We start from the raw sequence: 10383 nt of genomic DNA on the forward strand, positions 1-10383 counted from the left end.
AATAGATTGACACCTTCTAAATTGTTACTCCAGGGGCTGCGGTTTGTATGTGCTTATAAATTCTTTATTTTTAACAGTGATATCCCAAAAGCTCCTAAACCTGAACCTCCTGTACCAGAGACTAAGGAAACTTCACCAGAACGTAATTCAAAGAAGGAGAGAGAGAAGGAAAAAGAGAAGACTCGTCAAAGATCCCCAACTCGGTCCAAGTCAAGGTCAAGATCTCGTTCACGTTCTCCATCTCATTCTCGACCAAGAAGGCGTCATAGATCACGGTCAAGGTAGGACTTGATTCAATTTATCTTGATTGCAAAGGTTGAGAAGTGAATATTTTCTCCTGACGGTGCCACTTAATGCAATGTTCTCAGTTAAAGTAGTGATGTTTTTAGAGATGTTGAGCTATGGATGTTTTACGCCAAATAAGAAAAATGCATTCAATGGATAAACGTGTTCAGGAGTTGTTTTCTTCCTGTCAGTTAGTGAGAAGATGCTCACAGTGACTAACACTTGCCTGGAGAAGGAATGGGGTATTTAATGCTGAGTATAGCACTGCTTACTTAGTGAGAACTGTGTAGTCTTTTAGGAGACAGCTTTGATGCTGAAGATGTAAATGATGAATTTTTTTTTTCCCTTTTGTTGAATTATTTTGCTTCTTAGTAGAGAGGTGTTGGTAAATTTTAAAGCATTGATTGTGTCTGAATGTTTCACTTTGCATCATAATCTAAGTGCTCTAATGTGATGCACTTGGAGAAAAGCAACTTTACATTCAGTGCCCTGAGGATAAATTTCCTCACATCTGAAAATTAGATAGTTGCTTTTCATTTGAATTTTTGATTGTGACAGGTCTTACTCCCCTAGAAGGCGACCAAGCCCAAGACGACGGCCATCTCCAAGGAGAAGGAGCCCTCCAAGGCGAATGCCTCCCCCACCCAGACACAGAAGAAGCAGATCCCCTGTGAGGCGGTAAGGTTCCCCTTTATGAGATAACTGAAAGCATTAAACTTTGAAAGTTGAAGGGAACATTAGTTGTGAGGAATAAGAGTTATCAAAAATACCTTGTTCGTCTTGCCTTAGTACTGTCAGGTATACGATTTGAGTGATGTATAAACTGCAGTGTCATATTCATGAGTGTGTTGTGGGGGAACATAATAGTAGCTGGGAAATGATTTCTTTTGAGTTGAAATGGTGATGAGAATTCCACCTTTTCAAAAAGCAGCAATTTCAGAACAGCAGTTTCTTCAGTTGGCTCTGGCTAGCTCCTAGCACAGATTTACATGACACCTCTAACTACTTTTTTGCTAAAGTCTTATTACCTTTTTTCCTGCTTGGGGAAAAATTACAAGAAGTAACTGGATTTTACTTGTTGTGAGTTTTTAAATTATGACTTACATTTCCATCACAAGAAATTAAAATCAAAATTAAATTTTGACTTGAAATGTGTTTCTTCTTCACGTTCTTTTACTTAAAAATCTTCAAGGTCTGCTCTCTAGTGCTGGATGTTACGTTTTTGATGGCATGAGCGGTTGTTCTAGTAGCAAAGCTCTGAGTTGCCTTGGAAAGAAAATTATGCACTTATGGCACTGTCAAAATAGACATTTGTCTTCACAGGAAGAGAATAGATTCCTATCCTCTTCGTAGGAAGAGAATTAAAGTGGTGCTTCCTGTGTACAGCAGTTGTTCTTTTTTTAGGAAGGAGAAATTCCTCCTTTTTATGACAAGGTGATGACTATTCTTTCTTTTTTTTTTTTTATCTGAGTTTGTAAAGACGTTCATTTCACACAGTTACTGGGAAAACTGTGAAAAGTATCAAACATGTATGTTGCAAGATGTACAAGAGCTCCCTTTCAGCAAATGTTTATCTCACTCAAGGTAGGGTTTCTTTTTTCCAGGTTCTCAGGAATTCTGCAGCCAAAGGTGGATTCTGCAGGTACACAATTGCAACAGAACTTGCCACAAATTTTGCCGCAGAATTCTAGAGGCCCTACCTTTTTAAAATTGCAAAGTAAAGATGAAAGACTAAAACATAAGAATGGGTAGATTGATTCTGAATTGTTGTTAAGTTGTCTGAAATTTTTACCTCCTGGTATAAAAACTTTTTAGTGTACTTGCACACTAAACTCTTAAACAGATCTGTTCTGAAGATCGTTAAATCACATGTGCTAACACGGACAATTCTCTTAACCGTCCAAAAGTTAGAGAGCCCAAACAAAACTAATTTCTCCCAGGAGAAAAGCTTAGTGCTGTAGTCTGTAGATTGACAGAAAGCAAGCAAAGGTAACACTAACAATTTTTTGCTCACTATGTAGTTTAAAAATAACTGTGAAAGATTGGTGGTTATTCTCCTCTTCTACAAACCAAGTGTTGAAGGCTGTCCACCATGTTTTGGAAGTGCTGTTGTATGTGGCTCTATATAATGTGCTTGCAAACAAATACAATTCTGTGTTCATGCTCAAACACTTCTTAAGCTGGCTAGTCAGAATCTAATGTAATATTTGATTTACAGGAGAAGACGGTCATCAGCATCCTTATCTGGCAGTAGCTCTTCCTCCTCCTCCTCACGTTCCCGATCACCACCAAAGAAACCACCTAAAAGAACTGTATCCAGTCCTCCTCGTAAAATGCGTAGGCTCTCTCCTTCGGCAAGCCCTCCTAGGCGGAGGCACAGACCATCCCCACCAGCAAGTCCACCTCCAAAACCACGTAGGTCTCCAACACCCCAGCAGTCGAATCGTGCAAGAAAAAGCCGTGGCTCTGTTTCGCCCAGCAGATCATCAGGTAATCAATTAAAAATTTGTGTTCTAGCAGCTTTATCATTTTGTGCTTTTGTTTTCTCAAAGATGGTGTGTACAGTTTGTATGAGCAGAAAAGCATGCAAGAATGCAACGAATTGCAACTGAGTTATTTGACTTTGTCTTTTAGCACCCAAACATAAGAGTACTGAAAAAAGAGAATCTCCTTCGCCAGCACCAAAACAAAGGAAAGCAGAACTGTCTGAATCAGGTATGGCTCTCACTTCTCAACACTCGGTTTGAGTGGGGTTTTTAATCAAAGATACATGACAATAAAAGGCAGTGGTAAAGTGCTGAACCATCTCGATAGGCTGGCATTTAAAGCAGGAGTTTTCCAAAATATAAAGATGGTCGCTCGTACTGCCTCAAATATTTCCATCCAAGCTTGCTTGGGAAAAGCTTAGGCAAAGCATATTCCAGTCTCAGCGTTACCTTAAGATTTGGCGGGGGAAAGCATGCTTGATCATATACTGTAGCATGACTTTGCTTCTGCCTAAAGAAGGCAGATTTGTATCTTCAGTTTAAATATTCTGTCTGTGTATGTACCTTTTCAGAAGAAGACAAAGGCGGTAAAATGGCTGCAGCAGACTCTGTTCAACAGAGGCGTCAGTACAGGAGGCAAAATCAACAGTCTTCATCTGGTATGGATGACATAGGTTTCCTAAAACTGGACTGTAGTTTACTTCTGCAGGAAGTAGTTAATGTTAAGTTCAAATATTGATTAAAATTATTTGCTACGTGCACTGCAGTGCTGTTGTAAACTTAATTATAGATTTACCAATCGTAATGAAGTCACTTTAATTATCGCTCATGAAGGATAAACTATAACTTTTAAAGGTTATGATACATCTCTTGGTAATGGGTTCTCATCTTCAAAAGTTTCACTTTTAAAATCTTAACATCACACACACAAATATTGTTTGCTATGGATTACTTAATCTGTTGTTGCAATAGGTTATTTCCTAATATTTTGGACTCTTGTATGCTTGAGATGAGTAAATTAACCTGGGCCTGGTATAAGTTTTTGTCCGCTTAATGTTTCTATAAGTAACTGCAGTTCACCTTCTAAATTACCTGGCTAGTGAAATTTTATGTGGATGGTTAGGTTGCTGCAAATATTTTTGCCCAGCTCTGATGGATTTATTTATCACTTCAACTAATGTTTTTAATTGAACTGCTTTTAAATGGAGGCTTCATATTTTGTGGGAGAGGAGGTTCATAGTTTAAAGTGCAGTATAAAACCCTATCAGTAAATGTCTTAACAGTGTTGTGAGAATCATTTTCCAGAGAGTGATTCTTCTACATTTATAGATTCTGGTTCTTCATCTTCATCTGAAGAAGAAAGACCTAAAAGATCCAATGTGAAGAATGGGGAAGTTGGTAGACGCCGACGCCATTCACATTCACGCAGTCCCTCACCGTCTCCACGAAAACGACAGAAGGAATCCTCCCCTCGGTAATTTCTTCTTAAATTGGATGTAACTGATGTCTTTTTTTCTATTTAATGTTGTTTATGTGTTATGCAACTGTCAGCAAATACACAACAGAATTAAGTCATGTCCAGCTTGCCCAAACTTGTTATGCTCATTTGGTAAGAATTACTCTGAACTTTATCTGAATGTGTTCATTTTTGCCTCAAATATACGGCAGATAGATTTGTTTTTTGTTTTTCCTCCACTGCTATCAGGATGCAGATGGAAAAGAGGTGGCAATCGCCAGTGATGAAAAGGTTGGTTAGACATTAATCTGTTAAATAGGATTTACATGTTGAAAATCATTTAGTCAGGCTCTCATTTATTTTGTCATGGATAAGTACTTGCCATCCTTTGTCCTTTGGACTTGCACACTCAAAGTAGGTGAGGGAAATTCAGACTGATGTGTTCCTTAATGTGTTGGATCTGGGACTGTTTCATTGGAAAGAAAAAAGAAAAAGAGGAACACCTGCTCTGTCTCCTTCATTGTTCACTATTTGTTAATTCATGTAAGCCTGTTACAGCTAATAACGTTAACATTATTAGCATCTTGCTGACACCTGAAAACAACTGAATGCTTGTATTCTTCAGGGGTTTTCTTACTCCACGTAGACAGGTTTGAAAGCTGGGACAGCATTAACTTGTATTTTTGCTGCCATTGATGTTCTGGCTAAAACCTTCCTGTAGACTTGCAACAAGTGATTAAGATGTTCTGGGTCACAGAAAATTAGATTTTTTTTTTTAAAAAGTCACATTCCTCAATTTATTAGATATTCGGAAATATTTGTAGTAGATAAGTAGCAGACTAGTAGTGAACACTTTATTTTCTCATTTCTTGTGTAGGCAGTATCGTTAACACTTTTATTTGTGAAATTGTTTGCTCTGTGTTGATCTTGGAATATAGGAAGGTGCAGGACACTGGGTGCTTGATGGGTTTACTAATCTGATATAATAACCCTTGTGAGCAATCTGTAATTAAGACCTCGCTAGAATAGAGTCACAGCACGTGTAATGATGTGTGAGATTAAGTATGACTACTTCAACTGTAGACCATTCTAATTATGGATCTTCTCAAACAATTTTATGTAAAGCAGATTGGAATTCGAAGATCTTAATCTGTTTTGTAATACACTAAATTCACCTGCTGCCTATTGTGTAAATACACATTTAATTAGGACAGCCATGACATTTGAAGGCTGGCATTCTTTCGGATCATAAAAGAACATTGTCTTTTGGCGCAAACTCTTATTTATAAAAAGTGTAACTCATTTCCTTGGAGAACAACAGCCAGCGTATTTGAAGTCAAATCTCAGTTTATGTAGATGAGCTTTGCGTTTTCATTACTCTTAGTTTTTTCCTTTATGCTGTCATTTTATCTTAGTTGCTTTTTAAAAAAAGGAATGTTTTACTTTACAAAATATACCAATATTCCTCTCCTTTAAAACTCTAGGAAAGTATGTGTTTGATTAAAATTTCCCCTCCCAGAAGACTGTTGTAAACCTTGCAGAGCAGAAAATGGCTCATTTTGTGAATAATTTTAATCCAGATAGCTGCAGTTTAGCAACAACTCTGATTTTTCTCTGCATTTCAAGAAATAAGTCATTTTTGGATTTCAGATCCATAAATAAAAGCTGTTTCCAAGAGTAGAGTTTCACACTGTTTAATATGATCTTAATCTGAGCCAACTTCAGCCTGCTGCCGAACGCAGTTTTGTTCTGCCTGAAACAGCTGGGCATTCCCAGTTCCTCCCTGTGTTGGATCGAGCAATCGTGTCACTGCATGACAACAAAGAGGTGGTTTTGTTAGATTAGTTTCCTGGCAGATCAGTAAATTGTTCCGACTCCTTAGATGATCACTAGATCCAGTGCAAGGGAAATAGCAGAAATGAGCTTCCAGAGAAGAAAATGGGAGAGTTGAGCTGCTGCTTTGGCTACAAGATGAGAATAGACCAGGTTAAGCATAACGTGAAGTTGTCTCCTGGCTGCTGTACGGGGCTCCGAGAATTACAGTAAAATACGTCTTGTCTCACACTCTCTAGAAAGACTTGAGTGTGTCTTTTTTCATCAGTGGTTCTAACAGAATTTCATTTTGAGGTGTATGAACAAGATGATTTTGTATAGTGAAAGCAGAAGAACAAAAAATGATTTCATGGCTTAATTGCAACTTCTCTGAGAAATCCCTTTATCTCTTTAGTAGGAGGAGGAGAAGTCCATCGCCCCCACCAGCCAGGCGGCGACGCTCTCCATCACCAGCCCCTCCTCCTAGGCGGCGGCGGTCACCTTCATTACCTCGTCGAAGGTAGCATATTGCATTTCTGTCGTGAAGTGGTTGCTTTTCGTTTGTTGACTTCCGACTGTGACATGTAAAAAGAAACGCCGTGATTGAGGCAACCAGTTCCTTGATTGACGGTTACTGAGGCGAGTGTAGTTTTGCTAGTGAGACTTTGTGTGGTAGGTGCATGGCCTGGATATCATTTGATTGCTGTATCAAATACTGAATAACACCCATTAAGGTGATTTTGAAAAAGTTTGGTATTAAGTAAGTTTTAAAGAATTTTTAGAAGTATTCTTTTTCCCCTCTTTGGGGGAATTGCGAAACGCTTGTAAGGTGGCACCTGAACACTTGTTTTCTTTGTAGGTCTCCATCACCACCCCCACGCAGACGCTCACCTTCTCCACGGAGATACTCTCCACCGATACAGAGACGATACTCTCCTTCTCCACCACCTAAGAGAAGAACAGCCTCTCCTCCCCCTCCGCCTAAAAGAAGGGCATCACCTTCTCCACAGTCAAAACGCAGAGTCTCCCATTCGCCACCGCCAAAACAAAGGAGCTCGCCAGCCGCTAAAAGGCGTTCACCTTCGATATCTTCCAAGCACAGGAAGGGATCTCCTCCCAGTAGGTCCAATCGGGAAACACGTTCTCCACCACAAAACAAAAGGCATTCACCTTCACCACGGCCTAGAGCTTCTCATACCTCTGCAAGCCCACCACCACCACGAAGGGGAGCTTCAGCTTCACCCCAGAGAAGACAGTCTCCATCTCCAAGCACTAGACCCATCAGGAGGGTGTCAAGAACGCCAGAACCTAAGAAGACAAAGTAAAAAATCCAATTTTGTTGTTGGTGGTTTTGTGAGGGTGGTTTGTTTTTTGGGTTTGTTTTAATGCAGTGGGTATACATAGGGAATCCCATTAAAATGGCTCTTGTATCTTGGTATTGCTCAAGTGTTGGTGGTTCTGTTCAGCTTCCACCAGCATAACATGGATTTTCAAAAGTTTGTTAGATTGGAAGTGTCTGTTACAATAAAGTGCAACATGGGATGAAGCATTAAAGAGGGTTTATGTCATTTCATAAGTGGCCATCCATGAGGAAAAAAAAAAGCATTTAGAATTTTAGCATTTTTCTTCAGTGTGATGCTGCTTTTGTGAGCAGATAGTCGAAAGTATGATGCTGGCTTATTAATTCTTTCAGAAAGAAAATGTAGCTGAATGTAATGTCTTGCACTCTTTCTTCATTGGCTGATAAAGTAGCATTGGTATTCTCTTGACTTTTAATGTGGTTATAAATTAGTCATATCGGAAGAAAGGTAGCAATCATTCCTAACAACAATAGTATTATTGTTTAACAAGCTATTAAGTTGCAATATCCTCTTGCATTACAGATCCACAGTGGTATTAGATTGCTTTGCCTTTTGTAACATACGCCAGCAAAATAACTAATAATTCTTTAAGTGGCAGCTTAGCCAAGTTCTAAGCATATATGTTCATTTAGCTTTTTTGTTAATTTTTACATTCTTGTTTTGCCTCTTTTATCTCTAATTATGGGCCTTCCATTTTATTTTTTTTTTTAAGGGCTTCCACGCCAAGTCCACGATCTGCGAGACGGGTGTCTTCATCACGGTCTGCATCAGGATCACCTGAGCCAGCACCGAAAAAACATCAAGGACCTCCATCCCCTGCTCGGTCTCGTTCCCCTTCTGCCAACTGGTCACCTGCAAAAAAGGCTAAAAGCCCAACTCAGAGCCCATCACCTGCAAGGGTATTTGTTTGCTAATAAAAGCAGTACTGTTTTGGGTTATATGGGTAGTTATTTTCATGAAGTCTTGGCTGCTGAAAAGCTCTAAGCTTGTTCACAGGGGAGGAAAAATCCTTGGAGTGATTTTTCATAGTTAAAGACTTAAAAAGAATTTGCAGCACCTGCAATATTAATTTTTATGAAGAGCCTTGCCTGTCATGGCTATGACCAGCGTATTGAGTTTGCATGGTGTTATGTTCTGTCTGAAACAGACACAGCCTGACCATGCGTTACGATACCTGTCTTCTAGGATTGCTTCTATCAGTTGATTGGGAACGGGACTTCCCCTCAGTTCTGAAGACGGTGTTGAGTTTACTGAGTTTCAGATGTTGCTGAGTCCGTTCAAAGTTCCCGGGATGGTTGTGGGCTTTGTTTTAACAATGTTTTGAAGCCTTAGGAATGAGTTGTAATATCTGTTGAATTGTTTTACAGAACTCGGATCAAGAAGGGGGTGGAAAGAAGAAAAAGAAAAAGAAGGATAAGAAGCATAAAAAGGATAAAAAGCACAAGAAACACAAAAAACATAAGAAGGAGAAGGCTGCAGCGGCTGCAGCAGCTGCTGCTGTGGCTGTAGCTGATACCACCTCAGCACAGGAAGACCAGGAAGCAGAGACAGAACCCAAAAAGGTAGGAATATTATGCTTTACTTTTTCAGAGTCCGATATAAGAAAATAGATGGAGGCGAATGTGCATAGTGCTCTTGATGGTCTAAAGAGCATTCTTACTTCAGAAACGGTTCTTAGTGTCTCATGATTTGACGATTTGCACTGCGGGGAGGGCTGCAGCCTGGCTTAGCCTTCCGTGTTTGAAGAAATGCTTTTATCTTTGTTTGAAGGAGACGGAAAGTGAACCCGAAGACAACCTTGATGATCTAGAAAAACACCTGCGGGAGAAGGCACTGAGGTCGATGAGGAAGGCGCAAGTGTCACCACCATCCTAGGCCGAATCCTTTGATATAATGTACATTTTATTTGGTTTGTACTCAGAATTCAATTTCAAATTGCTAAATGTGTTTGAGCTTTAGAATATAACATTTGTTGTAATAATTGCTAGGTTGAGGTTCACCATGTACAAAGGGCATGGATTTACATTACAAAAGGTGTCCACAGTGTACTAGTGACATTCTTTCATTGACAGTCAGCATAATTTCATTTAGAGTGAGACTTTTTAGAAGCAGTAGGAATTTGTTTTGAAGGTTTTAAACATGACCGTCAATTCCCTCGTTTCTTTGAAATTCAACAAAGCCTTTAGCATAATTCGTGAGGGTCTCATTTGACTTCTTTTGTATCCACTTACATTATGCTACTAACCTTTGTGGTTTGTAAGCTTGCCCAGAAGTAAAACCACTGCAGAATTACCGAGGAAGTACATATATTTTAATGCTTTCTACTGTTGCCTGTATAGTCTCCATTAAAGCAAATCAAGAATAGCAATTTAGAATGGTACATAAATGAAAGCATGTTGTTTACCAGGACACTGTGGGTTTATATTGATGTAACATGTTGATTTGGAACACTGGAATTTCATTTGTATTTTTATGTTCTTTTTTTAAAGGGCAGTTTCCATGATCAGCAGTCCCAGAAAAAAAAAAAAAATTCCTTCAGTTACATAAATTTTGTTTGTGAGATGTCGTTGCCCCATTCATAAATCTTGTCTCGTTACGGTTCTTCTGAATGGTATAAGCAACTTTCAGAGCTGTGGTCTTTGAAAGTTTGAGGAACCTGAACTTTGGATATTGTCATGTTTTCACTGTTTTTTGTTTTTGTTTTTTTAACTAAAGCTATATAAAGCTTGTGGATTAAACAAAATAAATTTCTAAATTTAAACAGATGTTGGCTATTTTTATATGAACATTTACATTTGCTAATCAGCTTTCTTTTGTACAGGGTTAATGAATACAAGATATGAAAAAGTATTTGATCCAATATGCTGGCTTCTGAAAAACTGGGGCTTTTGTTTTTAACTGTCCTGGGGTAGCAGAAACAGCCCTTTGTTAATTCAGTGACGCTGCTGTTGTGTCTGGGTCGGTGTTCTTGCAAAGCAAGAGT

General features: G+C 39.0%; 1 protein-coding gene across 11 annotated transcripts in view; it reads left to right on the forward strand.

The window, feature by feature from the left end:
* SRRM1 (serine and arginine repetitive matrix 1) overlaps positions 1 to 10165 on the forward strand; it is an 18463-nt gene extending 8298 nt beyond the window's left edge. For 2 of the 11 annotated variants that reach the window (XM_074563158.1, XM_074563169.1), the window contains 12 exons: positions 78 to 281; positions 844 to 963; positions 2504 to 2775; positions 2920 to 3000; positions 3344 to 3430; positions 4101 to 4245; positions 4477 to 4518; positions 6455 to 6559; positions 6899 to 7360; positions 8113 to 8299; positions 8768 to 8962; positions 9171 to 10165. In XM_074563158.1, coding sequence (XP_074419259.1) covers positions 78 to 281; positions 844 to 963; positions 2504 to 2775; positions 2920 to 3000; positions 3344 to 3430; positions 4101 to 4245; positions 4477 to 4518; positions 6455 to 6559; positions 6899 to 7360; positions 8113 to 8299; positions 8768 to 8962; positions 9171 to 9275 — 2005 coding nt within the window. In that variant the 3' untranslated portion in view covers positions 9276 to 10165. The remainder of the gene's footprint in view (positions 1 to 77; positions 282 to 843; positions 964 to 2503; positions 2776 to 2919; positions 3001 to 3343; positions 3431 to 4100; positions 4246 to 4476; positions 4519 to 6454; positions 6560 to 6898; positions 7361 to 8112; positions 8300 to 8767; positions 8963 to 9170) is intronic. The other 9 variants (XM_074563162.1, XM_074563160.1, XM_074563164.1 and 6 more) reach the window with 9 other exon arrangements.
* Positions 10166 to 10383: the final 218 nt, after the last annotated feature.

The sequence above is a fragment of the Larus michahellis genome, chromosome 19, assembly GCF_964199755.1.
Source record: "Larus michahellis chromosome 19, bLarMic1.1, whole genome shotgun sequence".
Taxonomy (NCBI): domain Eukaryota; kingdom Metazoa; phylum Chordata; class Aves; order Charadriiformes; family Laridae; genus Larus; species Larus michahellis.